General features: G+C 38.9%; 1 protein-coding gene across 2 annotated transcripts in view; it reads left to right on the forward strand.

Annotated features, from left to right (window-relative positions):
• ARHGEF38 (Rho guanine nucleotide exchange factor 38) overlaps nt 1-20,399 on the forward strand; it is a 131,073-nt gene that overhangs the window by 28,607 nt on the left and 82,067 nt on the right. For both annotated transcript variants that reach the window (XM_060654492.3, XM_060654493.3), the window contains exon 2: nt 8,961-9,148. In XM_060654492.3, the coding sequence (XP_060510475.1) occupies nt 8,961-9,148 (188 nt within the window). The remainder of the gene's footprint in view (nt 1-8,960; nt 9,149-20,399) is intronic.

Consider the following 20,399-nt stretch of genomic DNA (forward strand, 5'->3'; position numbering starts at 1 on the left):
CTTATAAAAACTAAATTTGTACCACAGTGCATTGTGGAGACTGTTGGTTTAAGAAATGCAAACAGGCAAAGTATTTGGAGTTCCCACCATAAAATGATGCAAGTCAGGTCTTTGTTCCTGCAGTAAACTTGAATCAAAAGAGCAAATAGGGGCACCTGGCTGGCTGAGTTGGTGGAAGAGGTGACCCTTGATCTCAGGGCTATGAGTTCAAGCCCCATGTTGGGTGTTGAATCTAATTAAAAAAAAAAAAAAACAGAACTTGCAGAGGGAAGATGGATGGTGGGAGGGAAGGAGGATGCTGGGTTCACCTCGTCCTGCTGATTGCTTAGATTCCACCCACACCTGCCTAAATAACCCAGAAAACCGCCAGAAGACTAGAAGAACAGACTGTCCTGAGCCAAGCATAGACAAAAGGCCCACGGAAGAGGTTAGGAAGGGCGGAGAGGCAGTGCATGCTACACGGCCTGGCAGGAAGGAGCTGGGGCGGTGGAGGGGCAGCCCTCCCAGCAAGGAAGAGCCCCTGAGTCTGATTTGCAAAAGCCAAAGGGCCAGATGGAGTGACTTCTGACGGCCAGTGGGACTTACCATCTGGAATGTTAAAAGTCAACAGCTCTGCTCTTAGACAGTGGGAAGGGCAACAGGACACTGGGAGGGAGAGTTGTTGAGCCCCAGGAGACAGAGCTCAGCTCAGTGGGGAACAAAGGTGCTGGCAAGCGCTATCTCCCTCTCCCATCCCCCAGCCAAAATCCCAAAGGGAACCAGTTCACCAAACTTGCTTGCACTGTGCAAACACCCAACACTGTGCTTCTGTGGATCCATCCCTCTGACAGGTCTGCCTGCCTTCCTCCTGGTGCTGCAGGGCCCCTTTCGCAGGAGACCACCAACAACAAAGCAAGCTAAGCCTGCCCCTCCCGCCCCTGTGCACCTTGCAGATCGCCCCTCCACCCTCACTAATATGCCAGATCCCATCAAAGCTGCACCACAAGCCTGGCAGAGTGAAAGTAGCCCAGACAGGGGCCACACCACTCCATAGTGAGTCTTGACCCGGTAAGAGGGGAAGGTAAGGTACACACCAGTCTGACTATGGCCCCAGCGGTGGGCTGGGGGCAGACATTGGGTCTGACTGCGGCCCCTCCCACCAACACAACTTACTCCAGACAGCACAGGGGAAGTGCCCTGCAGTTTGGAGCAACCGCAGGGACTACCCAAAATGACGAAATGGAAGAATTCTCCACAAAACAAACTCCAGGAAGTAGTGACAGCTAAGGAATTGAACAAAAATGATTTAAGCAATATAACAGAACAAGAATTTAGAATAATAGTCATAAAATTAATTGCTGGGCTTGCAAAAAAGCATCGAGGACAAGGGAGAATCTATTGCTACAGAGATCAAGAGACTAAAAGATAGTCATGAGGAATTAAAAAATGTTATAAATGAGGTGCAAAATAAAATGGAGGTGACCACAGCTCGGATTGAAGAGGCAGAGGAGAGAATAGGTGAATTAGAAGATAAAACTATGGAAAAAGAGGAACCTGAGAAAAAGAGAGATAAGAAAATCCAGAAGTATGAGGGGAGAAGTAGAGAACTAAGTGATGCAATCAAACAGAACAATATCTGTATAATAGGAATTCCAGAAGAGGAAGAGAGAGAGAAAGGGGCTGAAAGTGTACTTGAACAAATCATAGCTGAGAACTTCCCTGATCTGGGGAAGAAAAAAGGCATTGAAATCCAAGAGCCACAGAGAACTCCCTTCAGACATAACTTGAATCGATATTCTTCATGACATATCATAGTAAAACTGGCAAAATACAAGGATAAAGACAAAATTCTGAAAGCAGCTAGGGATAAACACGCTCTAATATATAAAGGGAGACCGGTAAGACTAGTGGCAGACCTATCTACTGAAACTTGGCAGGCCAGAAAGGAATGGCAGGAAATCTTCAATGTGGCGAACAGAAAAAATATGCAGCCGAGAATCCTTTATCCAGCAAGTCTGTCAGTCAGAATAGAAGGAGAGATAAAGGTCTTCCCAAACAAACAAAAACTGAAGGAATTCATCACCACTAAACCAGCCCTACAAGAGATCCTAAGGGGGATTCTGTGAGTGAAATGTTGCAAGGACCACAAAGTACCAGAGACATCACTACAAGCATGAAACCTACAGACATCACAATGACTCTAAACCCATATCTTTCAATAATAACACTGAATGTAAATGGATTAAATGCGCCAACCAAAAGACACAGGGTATCAGAATGGATACAAAAACAAGACCCATCTATTTGCTGTCTACAAGACCTGAGGACACCTTCAGATTGAAAGTGAGAGAATGGAGAACTATCTATCATGCTACTGGAAGTCAAAAGAAAGCTGGAGTAGCCATACTTATATCAGACAAACTAGACTTTAAAGGCTGTAACAAGAGATGAAGAACGACATTATATAATAATTACAGCAACTATCCACCAGGAAGAGCTAACAATGATAAATGTCTATGTGCCGAATACGGGAGCCCCAAATATATAAAACAATTAATCACAAACATAAGCAACCTTTGATAAGGATGTGGTAATTGCAGGGGACTTTAATACGCCACTTACAACAATGGATAGATCAACTAGACACAGGATCAATAAAGAAACAAGGGTCCTGAATGATACATTAGATCAGATAGACTTGACAGATATATTTAGAACTCTGCATCCCAAAGCAACAGAATATACTTTCTTCTCGAGTGCACTAGGAACATTCTCCAAGATAGATTACATACTGAGTCACAAAACAGCCCTTCATAAGTATAAAAGATTTGAGATCATATCATGCACACTTTCAGACCACAAGGCTATGAAACTTGAAATCAACCACAGGAAAAAGTCTGGAAAACCTCCAAAAGCATGGAGGTTAAAGAACACCCTACTAAAGAATGAATGGGTCAACCAGGCAATTAGAGAAGAAATTAAAAAATATATGGAAACAAACGAAAATGAAAATACAACAACCCAAAAGCTTTGGGACGCAGCGAAGGCAGTCCTGAGAGGAAAATACATTGCAATCCAGGCCTATCTCAAGAAACAAGAAAAATCCCAAATACAAAATCTAACAGCACACCTAAAGGAAATAGAAGCAGAACAGCAAAGACACCCCATACCCAGCAGAAGAAGAGAAATCATAAAGATCAGAGCAGAAATAAACAATATAGAATCTAAAAAAACTGTAGAGCAGATCAATGAAACCAAGAGTTGGTTTTTTGAAAAAATAAACAAAATTGATAAACCTCTAGCCAGACTTCTCAAAAAGAAAAGGGAGATGACCCAAATAGATAAAATCATGAATGAAAATGGAATTATTACAACCAATCTCTCAGAAATACAAGCAATTATCAGGGAATACTATGAAAAATTATATGCCAACAAACTGGACAATCTGGAAGAAATGGACAAATTCCTAAGCACCCACACACTTCCAAAACTCAAACAGGAAGAAATAGAAGACTTGAACAGACCCATAACCACTGAAGATATTGAATCAGTTATCAAAAATCTCCCAACAAGTAAGAGTCCAGGACCAGATGACTTCCTGGGGAATTCTACCAGACATTTAAAGCAGAGATAATACCTATCCTTCTCAAGCTGTTCCAAAAAATAGAAAGGGAAGGAAAATTTCCAGACTCATTCTATGAAGCCAGTATTACTTTGATTCCTAAACCAGACAGAGACCCAGCAAAAAAAGAGAACTACAGGCCAATATCCCTGATGAATATGGATGCAAAAATTCTCAATAAGATACTAGCAAATCTAATTCAACAGCATATAAAAAGAATTATTCACCATGATCAAGTGGGATTCATTCCTGGGATGCAGGGCTGGTTCAACATTTGCAAATCACTCAATGTGATACATCACATCAATAAAAGAAAAGATAAGAACCATATGACCCTGTCAATCGATGTAGAAAAAGCATTTGACAAAATTCAGCATCCTTTCTTAATAAAAACCCTCAAGAAAGTTGGGATAGAAGGAACATACTTAAACATCATAAAAGCCATTTATGAAAAGCCCACAGCTAATATCATCCTCAATGGGGAAAAACTGAGAGCTTTCTCCCTGAGATCAGGAACATGACAGGGATGTCCACTCTCACCACTGTTGTTTAACATAGTGTTGGAAGTGCTAGCATCAACAATCAGACAACAAAAGGAAATCAAAGGCATCAAAATTGGCAAAGATGAAGTCAAGCTTTCACTTTTTGCAGATGACATGATATTATACATGGAAAACCCAACAGACTCCACCAAAAGTCTGCTAGAACTCATACATGAATTCAGCAAAGTCATAGGATACAAAATCAATGTACAGAAATCAGTTGCATTCTTATACACTAATAATGAAGCAACAGAAAGACAAATAAAGAAACAGATCCCATTCACAATTGCACCAAGAAGTATAAAATACCTAGGAATAAACCTAACCAAAGATGTAAAAGATCTGTATGCTGAAAACTATAGAAAGCTTATGAAGCAAATTGAAGAAGATACAAAGAAATGGAAAAACATTCCCTGCTCATGGATTGGAAGAATAAATATTGTTAAAATGTCAATACTACCAAAGCTATCTACACATTCAATGCAATCCCAATCAAAATTGCACCAGCATTCTTCTCAAAGCTAGAACAAGCAATCCTAAAATTCATATGGAACCACAAAAGGCCCTGAATAGCCAAAGTAATTTTGAAGAAGAAGACCAAAGCAGGAGGCATCACAATCCCAGACTTTAGCCTCTACTACAAAGCTGTAATCATCAAAACAGCATGGTATTGGCACAAAAACAGACACATAGACCAATGGAATAGAATAGAAACCCCAGAATTGGACCCACAAATGTATGGCCAACTCATCCTTGACAAAGCAGGAAAGAATGTCCAATGGAAAAAAGACAGTCTTTTTAACAAATGGTGCTGGGAGAACTGGACAGCAACATGCAGAAGGATGAAACTAGACCACTTTCTCACACCATTCACAAAAACAAACTCAAAATGGATGAAGGACCTGAATGTGAGACAGGAAACCATCAAAACCCTCGAGGAGAAAGCAGGAAAAAACCTCTCTGACCTCAGCTGCAGCAATTTCTTACTTGACACATCTCCAAAGGCAAGGGAATTAAAAGCAAAAATGAACTATTGGGACCTCATGAAGATAAAAAGCTTCTTCACTGCAAAGGAAACAATCAACAAAACTAAAAGGCAATCAATGGAATGGGAAAAGATATTTGCAAATGACCTGTCAGATAAAGGGCTAGTATCCAAAATCTATAAAGAGCTCACCAAACTCCACACCCGAAAAACAAATAATCCAGTGAAGAAATGGGCAGAAAACATGAATAGACACTTCTCTAAAGAAGACATCCAGATGGTCAACAGGTATATGAAAAGATGCTCAACGTCGCTCCTCATCAGGGAAATACAAATCAAAACCACACTCAGATACCACCTCACACCAGTCAGAATGGCTAAAATGAACAAATGAGGAGACTATAGATGCTGGAGAGGATGTGGAGAAACGGGAACCCTCTTGCACTGTTCGTGGGAATGCAAACTGGTGCAGCTACTCTGGAAAACAGTGTGGAGGTTCCTCAAAAAATTAAAAATAGATCTACCCTATGACCCAGCAATAGCACTGCTAGGAATTTACCCAAGGGATACAGGAGTGCTGAGGCATAGGGGCACTTGTACCCCAATGTTTATAGCAGCACTTTCAACAATAGCCAAATTATGGGAAGAACCTAAATGTCCATCAACTGATGAATGGATAAAGAAATTGTGGTTTATATACACAATGGAATACTACATGGCAATGAGAAAGAATGAAATATGGCCTTTTGTAGCAACATGGATGGAACTGGAGAGTGTGATGCTAAGTGAAATAAGTCATACAGAGAAAGACAGATACCACATGTTTTCACTCTTATGTGGATCCTGAGAAACTTAACAGAAGACCATGGGGGAGGGGAAGGGGAAAAACAAAAAAAAAAGGTTAAAGGGGGAGGGAGCCAAAACATAAGAGACTCTTAAAAACTGAGAACAAACTGAGGGTTGATGGGGGGTGGGAGGGAGAGGAGGGTGGGTGTTGGGTATTAAGGAGGGCACCTGTTGGGATGAGCACTGGGTGTTGTATGGAAACCAATTTGACAATAAATTTCATATTAAAAATAAATAAATAAATAAATAAATAAATAAAATAATACTTAAATGGGGAAAAATAAAATATAAAGGATACATCAAAGGCATATAAAAATTATTTTCTTTCTATATTATATCTAAAGTGTCTATAAGATTTGAATAGATGAAATAACTTGTTTAAAGAAAAAAATAAAAAAATAAAAGAGCAAACAAAGTATCTCATAAGTTTCCTCAACTGCAAATTCTCTGAGATTTTTATGCCTGAGGTAGAAGTTTCTGAAGATGAGTATCTTGACCTATTTCAACCACCATGACCTCCTAACTTTGTTCTGAACAAGCTGTGGAGCAGTATTAGAAAATCTAAGCGGTTAAAAAAATTTTTTTCTACATTTTTCAGAGAGAGAGAGAGAGAATGAGCAGGGGAGGGGCAAAGAGAGAGGGAGAGAGAGAGTCCCAAGCAGGCCCTGTGCTGTCAGTGCAGAGCTTGATCATGAACTATGAGATAATGACCTGAGCCAAAGACAAGAATCAGACAATTAACTGACTAAGCCACCCAGGAGCCCCTAAGCAGTGTTTAATTGATAAAATCTGATACTTGACATTTAAAGCACAGCAACTGGAAAATCTGTGAAGTAAGTTAAATTGATATAGTAACTGAGTGTGGAATTTAGAACTAAAAGGAACCTGAGAATGTATTTTAGGGCTCTTTGCCAATGTTCAGGAAAGACTCCTATCTCCTTGCTAGGCCCCCAAATAGTTGATAGATTATTTTTATAAGGCACAAAAAGTTTAGAACTTGGAAAAGCAGATATCAAAATAGTTTTTCAATAATGTCCCTTTTATTTTGGAGGTAATAAGTAATAAGCGGATACTATCTGAACAGGTTTGTTAGCTCTCTACTAGTGAGGTTTCTTTCTATAAGCCAATTCATATATCCCAGGAGAATCTCCATGGCTCCCCACTCCACCCTGTCAAGAATGCTTACAAAGTCAAGTTGTGTATACAACCTGCTCACTGCATCTCTCCTCATCAGTAACCTGCCTTCCTCTTTTATATCCCAAACAATTCATAGTAATGACACCCAATTATAACTTGTCCTTTTGAATTTGGGGTGCCGAAAGGCAGGCTTCTTCTACTTTCTAGTAAAGATATTAACAGGCATCCAAAACTTTTCATAACATAGCTCACGATATGAAAGCTTCAGACCAGCTCATGCATTCATTTTCTCTCCTTGTGTAGATTTTTCTCTTCTTACAGAACTTATGTAGATTATTTCTTTGGTACCAAAAGTCCCAAGCCCTGTAACACTGTGTGTTCTTAGATGCCATTTGTCCAATCCATCTTCTTTCCCAATGAAGGAAGAATAGTTACTGGGCAAATGATCTGGAAGCACATTCACCTGCAAGTCAGGGTTGCTTAAAGACCAGGCTAGCGCACCTTCTAAACTACCACTGGAATCACCTTCACAGCACCCTCCACAGATGTTTGATTATGGAGCTTCTGCCTGAACCCCTGGAACGAGCAAGCCAGGGAGAGAGGAGCGCTCTCCGTACTTCCAAAGTGTCTCTTCACGTTGAAGTATTATGTTGAACCCTCTACTCTAATGATTCTTCCATTGTCTTAGCTTTGCTTCTGGAGTCTGCCAAGAAAATATCCTCTCTTTATGTCCATTCCCATACACTATGACCTGTGTCCTTTTTTTCCCCCTTACACAGACCCTTTTTAAGCCCTTTTTTAAAACTCTACATTCTCAGGAAGTGGTGTCAGCATTGAAGAGGTTTCACGTATCAGTTACTAGAATCACATTAGCTTTAAAGGAAATGAAATTACTTCTGCAACTGCAGAGACTAAGAGGAAAATTAAGTTTGTGATGACTTCCAGCTTGAAGCAAATTCATTTACACACACACGCACACACTGCCCTACTATCTATCACTGCTCTGATTTCATCTGTGACCTAGTTTGTGGCTTCCAAAACTTTACACTGCTGTGGGAAGCTCATTCTTAAAGATATTTAGCTTTCTTACATTATACTTTATATAAAACTTTGGCTATATGTGAGGCTTCCCATTTATCTCAATATCTCATCAACACTGTGATTTTTTTTAATTAAAAATTTCCACTTGGCAGTTCAAGAATTTTGAAACAATAAGATACACATGATACCGAAAATGGGTAATGAAAAATCTTAGTTGAAATGTATTTAATCCACCAGTTCCTCACCCCCATGGATTCAGACTGTGACCTGAGAGAAAAATCCCAATCACATGCAATTGTTTGCCATTTCATTGAGGTTTGCATATTACCCACTGCGAATGAGGGGCAATTATTTTAAATAATTTTTTATTACACACAAAATTGGAAGGTGTTCCACTTACTAATTAAAAATCATCCCTTGATTTTTTTTAAATCATCTTTTGATTTAAAAGCCAATGTATCCAGAAGAAGTTCTGAACTGATTTTTATACATTTTATCTGCAACCTGAAGACCAGGATTATAGCCTAATATAGTAGCAATGGGATATTTTAAAGACAAGCCATGACAGTCAAGTGTCATTCAACTGACTTGTTAGAAGTATCCACTCTCACGTCCCTTGTTGCTCATAGTTTCATAGGATTCCAACCTTAGGGCAAACTACCACACATTTCTTCCTGAGAACACACTCTGAAGACACCCATGCCTTTTTCCTTGCTAACAATAATCCTGAAGTGGCATTGTTTGTAATGAAGGGACAAGAAACCTCAGCAGAATGTCTCACTTGTACATACATGTTTTTATTTAACAGAAAAGATGACTCCACAGGCTGAGTGTTCTGCACCTGAGACCCTAGCTCAGGAAGAAGAGCATCAGATGCAGAGAATGATGGCAAAGCGTTCGAAAATCATCAAGGAGCTGATTCAGACGGAAAAAGACTACCTCAATGATCTAGAGCTGTGCATTAGGGAAGTGGTTCAGCCCTTGAGAAATAAACAGGTAAATGCGACTTTGAGGGTCTCCCCCCCGCCACCATATCCTAAATAGGATGACCAGCACCGTGAAATCCAATCACCCAAGTGGTAGTATCTGCTGCAGGGCGGGTGGAGTGATGGGCCTTTTTCCTGGAGTCCCCGGTTTGGGGTGATCCCGAGTGTCATCAGACCCACATTTCTTGTGTCAGCAGAGGGACACCCAGATTCCTTCCATTTGGCCAGGGAAACTGTATTCTAAAATATGGGGGAAAGGAAGTTCATGGTTTCCATCATTTTGAAATTTCTTTCTTGGATTCTCATGGAACTGATAACAATATGTGAGCAAATAGGTTTCCAGTTCAGGAACAAAGCACTTGATCTGATTCAAAGATGATCCAGGATTTGGAAGAAAAAAATATTGTGTCCCTCCCTCCCCCCCATACATTGAGAGCTCAATTAAACTTACGATTATTCAGCAAAGTAAAATTCAACATAGAAACCAACCTGAATGTAAGGTAACACTTGAAGTGTTTATAAGTTAATCATTCTCCTTTTTAATCAAAGGCTTTTCAGGGTATTTCTTGTAAGGAATTAGAGTATAGGTACAAAGATATTTGATTCATATATAGGTGCATGTATATACACACACACACAATTTGCATGAACATAAACTCACACATATATCTGGCTCTTTTCATCCATTCAACACATTTATTAAGTTCCTGATGTGTACTCGGCACTGTTCCCAGCACTGGGGTTACAGTTCAGTACAAAACAAAGTTCTGCCCTTATGGGGTTTGCTTTCTAGTGGGGGAGAGGAAGAGTCAGACAATCAATAATAAATGAATGAACAAATGAGTAAAAAAATAAATAAATAAATAAATACAAATTAAGATATAATAGATGGCGTTAAGTATAGCAGAGATAGTTTTCTCATCATTAGTTTATGTGCAGACAAGGGATGGGGCATGGGCACAGAGGGGTGATGTTTCTATTTCAAACACCATCGTAAATGTAGACCTTTCCAATGGGGGAACGTTACAGCAAAGAATTGAAAGGGGAAAAGGTGCTCCAGGATGAGGGAGAACAAGAGCAAAGCAGAGGATAACCTGAGGAGTGATAACCTGATCACTGAGGGGGATAAATGGTCCTCACACACAATCGAACTGATATACAAAAGCATAAACTACCAAGGAAAGATGATCAGAATTCCACTACTTAAAGATAATCACCATTCACATGGTTGGGAACATCCTTGCAGGCATCAGTTGGGACGTTTACACACACACACACACACACACACACACACACACACACACACAAAATCACACATATATTTTTACATAAATGTAACAAAAACTACACATGCTATTTTATAGCATACTTGTCTCATTCAGCAATCTGTTTGATGTTTCTGGCCATGACTACTGATACTTATAAATGTTTTTCTACTGTTACTGATGCTGAGACACACTTATGTTTTGGGTGTGGTCACCTTATCTCCTTAGAATAAATTCCTAGAAGTGGAATTGCTAGGTCAAAGGGTATACACATGTAGCATTTTGACAAAAAATTTTCCAGCTGACAACCAAAAAGCTCATACCATTCTCATTTTCATTTTCATTAACAGTGCTTGAGAAGTCAGAATACCTTTTTATATATTCATTATCCATTTGTATTCTCTTAAATCCCTATTCATATTCATGTCTCTTGCCCTTTTAAAAAAATATATGGTTTGTCTTTTTCTTATTGTTTTACAAAATCTCTTTATATATTAGAGATGTTCTTTTTTCATCCTGCACGTTACAACTAATTTTCTCAGTTTGTCTTTTGCCTTCTAACCTGTTTAAGGTTAAAAAGTTAAAACCTTGTTTAAGGTTTATTCATTTGATTTTGCCATGTTTAAGTGATCGAATATATTTAACTTTATGGATTCTGGGCTTGGCATCTTAATATTTTTATAATCATGGGGTACATGTTAAGATGTACCCCATGATTATAAAAATATTGCCAGCCAGTTGTCTCAACTTCAATTATTACATCTTTCACCCAGTACTTACAATATGCAGAAGCAGAGTTTATGTTTCTTTTTCTTTCTAAAATTTTTTAATTTTTTTTTTAATTTATTTTTGAGACAGAGAGACAGAGCATGAGCAGGGGAGGGGCAGAGAGAGAGAGAGGGAGACACAGAATCCGAAGCAGGCTCCAGGCTCTGAGCTGTCAGCACAGAGCCCGACGTGGGGCTCGAACCCACAAATCGTGAGATCATGACCTGAGCCAAAGCGCCCCCAGAATTTATGTTTCTTAACATAAGACTCCTCCAAGAAATACTAGAAAAAAATATCTGGCCTAGAAATTAGGAAAAAGCAGTGTCGATCAAGGTGACCTTAGATATAGAAGTTGGGTTTGGTTTGATTTAAGACAATGTATGAAGAAGGAATTTTTCCTTCATAGGAAGTTACCTTTAGTTTTACTCCCTCCTGGCTTTCAATAGGTACTTAGTATCTGTCAGGCCCTGTTCCAAAGGCCTCATTTGTATGCTCATTTAATCCTCTCACAGTTCTCACGTTGGAAGGTAACTGGTGGCTGTCTGAATCTGGAAATTTCTTATTTATTCTGTAAGAGTAGGAACAACAAAAATGGTCATGATAAAAAGTCATTCTCTAGTTACATTGCTAACTCTATAAAAATATGTTTGAAGGTTTTTTTTCTTTTAATATAAACTAGCTGTGTCTCCTATAACCGCTGCTCTGGCAGTTATATATTTTTTGAAGTTTACTTATTTATTTTGAGAGAGTGCATGCAAGTGGGGGAGGGGGAGGGAGAACATGAGAGAGACTGAGAATCCCAAGCAAGCTCAGGTGCTATCAGCACAGTGACTGACTTGGGGCTCAAACCAGACCCGAAACTAAGAACTGGATGCTTAATCAACTGAGCCACCTAGGCACCCCTGTTCTAGCAGAAATTTATACTTATTAATAAAATGTTTATTTACATACCTCTTAAAATGTTGATTTGAAATGCACCTAGCGTCAGACTCTACCACTATCTACCTTCTCTTACGGTGAGCTTTTACCATCACTCCTATTCTCTGAAAAATTTAGAACCTAGCCCGACATCAATGTCAGATGATTTCAATATTCAGGCAAATGACGCACACAAACCTTGGGGCCTCTCCCCCAATTTCTTGCTCACATTCTGGGATCGTTGCCTCAACCCCATGTCAGCCCTTCACTCCAGGCCCATCCCCTAGAGCTGCCCTTACCTTTACTTCTCCCCTTCAGAACCGGAATTTCAGACTTAGCATTTTCTAACTCTCACGTCCTGTCTCCCAGCACACTCCCACTGGTTTCCTCTCCCTGACAAGTTTCTGATGCCATCGGACGTCCATGCTATTGACCTCACCACCTTTTCACCCTTCATCAATAGCCTACACCTGATTTCATTAACACAGGCCCTCCATTATAATCACTGCTTGCAGATGAACTCAATTCCCTCTCCTCCCTCTCTTTCCATTTACTTGCCTGGAAAAAAACCCCAAAACCAAAAACCAACTACCCTTGATGAAGTTCAATTTTCTGCCTACTTTACATCTTGACCCATGCAGCTGGAACCAATGTCTTCTACAGTTCATGGCCATTTTCTTCCGGTGGGGTGCCCAGTAATGTCTCTGAAGGGACTCTCACATCTTTCTCCTCACATCTCAGACACTCCCTCTTCTGTCCCAACTCTTAGCTAATATCCTTTCTCACCATTTCATTGAGAAAATAGGCACAATAAGAAGATACACACTGTCCCAACACCACGCCTATCAACCTACCTGCATTTCTATCCTTATAGCCTGGCTAATGGTTCTGCTTCTAATTAAGGACAACCTTCTATCCCCTCAGGCTTCCTCAAGGATATCATTCCTGCCGGTGTCCTTTCTCTTTTCTGTATATTGACTTTATCTCCACATTGGATCATTCTCATCAGCATTACCTGCTGTCCTAAAAAAAAAAAAAAAGAAAAAGAAAGAAAGAAAGAAAGAAAGAAAGAAAGAAAGAAAGAAAGAAAAACTCTCACTTGACTCTAAAAGAATTGGCTATATTCTCTGTCCTTCTCTTTTAAAGTTGGACATGAAGGGCACCTGGGTGGCTCAGTCAGTTAAGCGTCCAACTCTTGGTTTTGGTTCAGGTCATGGTCTCATGGTCTTGTGAGTTCAAGCCCCATGTCGAGCTCCGCGCTGATAATGCTGCTGACGGTGCAGAACCTGCTTGGTATTCTCTATCTCCCTCTCTCTCTGCCCCTCCCCCAGGTGTGCTGTCTCTGTCTCTCTCAAAAGTAAAAAAACTTAAAAAAAAATTTTTTAAGTTGGATGTGAAATATTTAATATGTGTAAAACCATGTGTGATTAAGACATTCAAAATAAACTCAATGTACCAAGAATCTGTCCCTGTGATGAGTTAATGATTAATATAAAAAAAGACAACATATAAGAAATGCCCACCTTTTAATTCATAACACATTTTTGTATCAAATGGAATAAGAAGTTTATGTAATGTGCAAATGTTCTCAACTTTAAACCATCTACCACACTGGTAAATTAAACTGGCCCCACCAATATATATGCCATTGTTCAGCTGTAATCTTTTATATGATTCCAATCTTTGTGTTTTGGCTTTTGTTGTTTTTCTTATTTTTTGCTTCTTGTGTAACCTTTACAAGCAGTTCTCAGAATTGGTGTTTCAACCATGTAAAATAAAACGTTTCCGTCGTGGTGACACGTAGTTTATTTAGCATGTTTAACTTACTCTTCAATACTTTGAATTCCTGTTCTCGCACTTCGAACTCCTATTTTCCCCTTGTTATTCTATTCAGATTGTTTGTAGCTTGCTCATTTTTCACATCTGGTACTTGTCTCTTTGTTTAGATATCTTTTCAGTGCTCTCTGTCTGGTCTCATTGTCGACATTGGTTTCAGTCTAGTGGTCACTTTGTCCTCTCTACTAATGTTGAAATACTAGTTATTCAGAGGTTTTTCAGAATTCTCATGTCAGACCCACCTTTCCCCTCACTTCTTAATGCTTTAACCTTGACTAAGTAAATAGATGCTCAAGGGGCGCCTGGGTGGCTCAGTCAGTTAAGCATCTGATTCTTGATTTCAGTTCATGTCATGATCTCATGGTTCGTGGATTCAAGCCCCACAACAGGCTCAGCGCTGACAGTGTAGAGCCTGCTTGGATTTCTCTCTTCTGCCCTTCCCCTGTTTGTGCCCTCTCTTTCTCTCTCTCTAAAAATAAAAAAACAAAAAACTTTAAATAGATGCTCAGGAATTCAGACGAAACATCTATGAATGCCAAGGTAGTTAATTTATGCCATGAGTTTATTTGCCACCTTTTCGATGTTCATTAGCTCCTTTGTGTCCTCGCTTCCTTTCTAACCGTTTAAATACCAAAGTCTTTGCATACGAACCGCTTGTCACCAGTTAGTGTCGAAATTTATAAATTAATATAGACAGTGTTTATGTAACCAGGGGAACGATCTGCAAACCATGCTGAGAAACCTGAGGCAACGTAAATAAATATTATACATGTACAAGTTAGAGTGGAAGAGAACTTTGGGAAGTCATCCGGTCCGTGTCTTTCCTCTTGGTGAGAAGACTGTCTTTGCTCTATTGTACCTCCTCCATGATTTCTTTCTCTAAGTCTGATTCATGTCTTTTCAGTCCAGGAAGACACAAGTTAGCCTAGGAGAATGAAACTTGGAAGGAGGAAGTTGAAAACTGAGAAAAGCACTAGGTTATTTGAGTGAACTTGCACGAATGAGTCAGTGTACTAATGAATGTCTAGACCCAGCCCTTGAGTGACGATCATGGGTACAAATCTTAATTTTAATGTCAAGCCTTTTCTATACATAAAACTTCACCTAACTGAAATCAGGATCAAACTCAACAGTTACATCTTCCTTAATAGCAGCATTGTGAGAGGTTTTGCAAAGAAGGCAAAAATTATTGACAACATTCAGTGTTGAAACATTTAGTGGGAAAACAGGTTCTGATTACTTATTATCCAAACAGGGCAAGAGGCAAGACTGTACATTTTTGGCAGTAAGTCAAAATAAATCAAAATCTGGGCAAACTAATCTAACAATGGAAAAGAGTTTTATGTATAAGGAAAGGACCAAAAAGTGATTGGACAGAGTAGTTGGAAGAATCTAAACACGTTTTAATTTTTATTCGTTTTCAATTACTTCTTTAATTTAAAAAACTTACATAATAAAAAAATTCCAAAGATCTCAAAGACACATTAGTATCTTATAGTACTCAATTTCCTTCTCTAGAGGCAAACACCATTACTAGCTTCTTTTTACCCTTTCAAGGGTATAAACATATATATTTGGATGCATGTTTAGTAGGTTTTTATATATGTAGTCTTATATTTATTTATTTTGGATTTGCTCATATCACCTAACCTTTGAATTATGAAATTTTGTGTTCTCAGAAAGGACAAAAATAATCTATAATTTTGTGTTGACAAGGGTTCAATTGGAATTTTCTGTTAAAATTTGGATACCCCACATAGCAGTAAGTTTGTAAATAATTTTTTTAACTGTTTTTATTTTGAGAGAAAGAGAGAGTGTGTGAGCATGAGCAGGGGAGGGGCAGAGAGAGGAGGAGAATCCCAAGCAGGGTCCGTGCTCAGAGCATCGAGCTGGACGCAGGGCTGTATCTCATGAACCGTGAGATACCTGAGTATCCCAGTAACCTGAGTCGAAATTGAGAGTCGGACGCTTAATCAACTGCGCCACCCAGGTGCCCCATTAAAGTTTATTTATTTATTTTGAGAGAGACAGAGAGAGTGCGAGTGGGGGAGGGGCGGAGAAAGAAAGAGAATCCCAAGCAGGCTCTGAGCTACCAGCGCAGAGTCTGACGCAGGGCTCAAACTCACAAAACCATGAAATCATGACCTGAGATGGTGAGCCAAAATCAAGAGTTGGATGCTTAAGCGAATGAGCCACCGATGTGCCCTGTACATAATTTTTATTAGGCAGAATATATAGGTGAAAATAATCACCTATAGCTCTACCACTTAGAAATAAGTACTATAAATACAATATTTGTGTTTATTGACTAGGCATATACAGACATACCCAAATAGTTTGTGAAATTGGAGTCATACCACATATACCATTATGGAATCCCTTCTCCCTGGAAAATATATTTACATGTTATATTTTTAACCACAGATAACAAATATTAATTTAAATGGACAACATTATTCTTTTATTTATTGGGGGACCATAAATTTGAGGAGAAAAATGTCAATGTTCTCTCTGGATGCAGAGCCCCCACTTGGAAAATGGTGCCCACCAGTATTATCCTGCAGGTCTAGGTGAGCAGTGGGGTGTCCAGTGTCATGATGGCAGGGACTATCTTACATCTAGCAATTGTCTTGTATGACATATGTGACATTTAGCACACTGTTTTGACATACTATCATACCTCTCTCTCAGGGTCTGAAGAGGATAAGGCAGGTCCTAAAATAGGGAAACATAAAAGACAGGGAATTAGAAAGGACAAATCCCCAACTTGCCTTTTTTTTTCCCCAAAGGGGCAGGGAAAGGAGAGGATCCCAAGGCCCACGGCATTCAGCTTCCTGCTCTGCTTCCCACCCCAGTGAGGTTGTTGTAGTTTAAACTATGATGTCAGCCCTGATTCAGAAACTTATGCAGGAAGGGGGCTTGCCAAGTTCCCAGAGCCCAATGTAGATCAAAGCATCTCAGAAAGGAGACTGGAGGAGGGGGCATAAATGCATTATAATCGTGAAATACTGTTCAAATATTGTGTTATCATAAAAACCTATATACAACAAAAAGATGGCCATGGCCCAATTTGTGTTGTATGAATTTAAGCTATAGTCACTCCATTTTAGTTTGGTAAATGATTTTTATATCCCTTTGGCGTTTGCTGTGTTTTTAATGACCCCCACCTCACCAGAGTGAGCCCATATATTGCTGTTCTATATAAAGGGGATTGTAGCTTCAGCACATGTTCTGGAAATCATTCAGGCTTCCTTCCATTTCCTGCTCTCTCTTCTTTGAGGTTTCTAGTTGGCCATTCCTGGTGTCTGTCTTGACAGCTCAAAGCTGGCTTCTACCCCAGCAGTTTCTAGCCTCTGGCTGCCTCGCTATATGAACAATGCTCCTGTTGAGTTACAAAGCACCCAGATGCTGTGCAGCAGTTCCGGAGGACTGCCTGCTTGGCTCTCAGTTGTAGTTTTGCTCCCCAGATTCACTCTCGGAGATTATACTCAATTCTGTCTGAATCCCCTCCACATCCTCCCCACCCCAACCCAGCTCCAAACAGAGAAAACAAAACTTCCCACTTCCCCAAGAGAAGAATTCAAGCAATGTAATGAAATTTTGCTACTCTCCCTGAACAAAGGACAGAATTACAGTGGTGAACTACAGTTAGTTCACTGGAGCACAAGATAAAAGAACCAAGGCAGAAATATTTTATCTAGTAACTATTAAAATATACTCAGCTTTCCATAAATAGAGAGATGATAGAGATGATAGATAATTAGAGCTTCTTAAAGCTATTTCCTAAAACTTTGGCCGCATAACAAATAGAGGAAACCATAGGTGAGCAAATCTATTTTGTCATGAATTTTTAAGTGTCCTAGAAGGACTCTTGCCAAATCGTCTTCTCTGGCTGTCGCCTTCACTAAATGACTTGTACTGTTGCCAGAAGTCATGGTCATTCATTGTCGCTTAATAGGCAACCATGCAATCTTTTTCCCCCTTACTTTTTCTCTATCACCCAGCTACTTTTTTTTTTTACCTAACTTTTTAGAGCAATTTTAGGTTCATAGCAGAGTTGAGAGAGAAGGTACAGAGATTTCCCATATAATCCCTAGCCCTACATATGCATAACTTCCCCCATTATCAACATCCCCCATGAGAGTGTCCCATTTGTTACAGCTGATGAACCTACACTGATACATCATTATCACCCACAGTCCATAGTTTATGGTTCATTGTTGGTATTGTCTATGGGTTTTGACAGATATATGATGACGTATATCCACCATTATGGTATCATGAAGAGTATTTTTACTGCTCTAAAAATCCTCTGTGCTTTACCTGTTCATCCATCCTCAGTCCCAGTCAATGGCAGTCACTGATCTTTTTACTATCTCCATGGTTTTGCCTTTTCCAGAATGTCATAAAGTTGAAATCATACAGTATGTCCAGGTATACCTCATTTTATTATGCTTTCCTTTATTGTACTTTACAGATCATGTTGTTGTTTTTTTTTATAAGTTGAAGGTTTGTGGCAACCCTGGGTCAGGCAAGTCTATGGATGTTATTTTTCTATCAGCATTTGCTCACTTCATGTCTCTATATCATATTTTGGTAATTCTTGCAATATTTCAAATTTTTTCATTATTATTGTTTGTGTTATGGTTATCTGTGATCAGTGATTATGACTCACTGCAAGCTCAGATTATGTTTAGCATTCTATTAGCAATAAGGTATTTTTAAGCTAAGGTATGTTCATTGTTTTGTGGACATAATTGTATTGCATACTTAATACACTGTAGTATAGTGTAACCATAACTTTTATATGCACTGGGGAATCAGAAAATCCATTTGACTCATTTTATTGTGATATTCACTTTGTTGTGGTAGTCTGGAAAGAACCAAACCTGCAACATCTCTGAGATATTCTTGTATATTTTTCAGGCTTCTTTCACTTAGTAACATTCATTTTAGTTAGCTTCATGTCTTTTCATGGCTTAATAGCTCATTTTGTTTTAGGGATGAATATTATTCCATTATCTGGATGTACCACAGTTTACTTACACTTAGTAATATTCATTTTAGTTTCCTTCACATCTTTTCATGGCTTAATAGCTCATCTCTTTTCAAGGCTGAATATTATTCCATTGCCTGGATTTATGCATTCACCTACTGAAGGACATCTTGGTTGCTTCCAAGCTTAGGCAATTATGAGTAAAGCTTCTATAAACATCCATGTACTGAATTTTGTGTGGACATAAGTTCATTTGGGCAAAAGCGAAAGGGTACAACTGTTGGATTGTACGGTAAGAATATATTTAGTTTCATAAAAAGCTATCAAGCTGTCTTCTGAAATGGCTGTATTATTTTGCATTCCCCCAGTAGTAAGAGTTCCTGTTGCTTCATATCCTCTGCAGCCTTTGGTGTTGTGAGTGTTCAGATATTGGCCATTCAAATAGATGTGTAGTGGTACCTCATGGTTGTTTTGGTTTGCATTTTTCTCATGACTTATGATGTGGAATCTTTTCATATACCTATTTGCCATGTGTATATCTTCTTTGTTGAGATGTCCATTAAGGTCTTTAGCTTATTTTTAAATCATGTTGTTTGTTTTCTTATTGTCAAATTTTGAGAGTTCTTTGCATATTTTGAATAATAGTCCCTTATCAGATATGTCTTTTGCAAATAATTTCCCTCACTCTGTGCTTTGTCTTCTCATTCTCTTGATACTGTCTTTCACAGAGAAGTTTTTAATCTTAATAAAGTCCAACGTATCAATTATTTCTTTCATGGATCATGCCTTTGGTGTTGTACTTAAAAAGTCATCACTGTACCCAAAGTCATCTAGGTTTTCTCCTATTTTATCCTCTAGGCATTTTTAATTTTGCATTTTACATTTAGGTCTGTGATCTGTTTTGAAATTTTGTGAAGGATATAAGGTCTGTGGGTAGATTCACTTTGTTACATGTAGATGTCCGGGTTTTCCACCATCAATTTTTGAGAACGCTACCTTTGCTCCGTTGTATTGCTTTTGCTCCTTTGTCAAGAATCAGTTGACTATGGGTCTATTTCTGAGCTCCCTATTCTGTTCCATTGAACTATTTGCCTATTATTTTGCCAATATGCTTAATTACTGCAGCTTAATAGTAAGTCTTGAAATCAGGTAGTGTCAGTCTTCCAACTTCGTTCTTCTCTTTCAAAACTGAGTTGGCTATTCTGGGTCTTTTGCCTCTCCATATAAACTTTAGAATCAGTTTGCCAATATCGACAAAATAACTTGCTGGGACTTTGATTAGGATTGCACTGAATCTATAGATCAGGTTGGTAAGAAGTGACATCTTGACAATAGTGAGTCTTTCTATCCATAAAGTTGAAATATCTCTCCATTTATTAAGTTCTTTAATTTTGTTCATCAGAATTTTATAGTTCCCTCCTCTAAGTCCTGTACATATTTTGATAGATTTATATCTAAGTATGCCAATTTTTGGAGTG

This window comes from Panthera onca, chromosome B1 (genome assembly GCF_046562875.1).
Source record: "Panthera onca isolate mPanOnc1 chromosome B1, mPanOnc1 haplotype 2, whole genome shotgun sequence".
NCBI lineage: Eukaryota > Metazoa > Chordata > Mammalia > Carnivora > Felidae > Panthera > Panthera onca.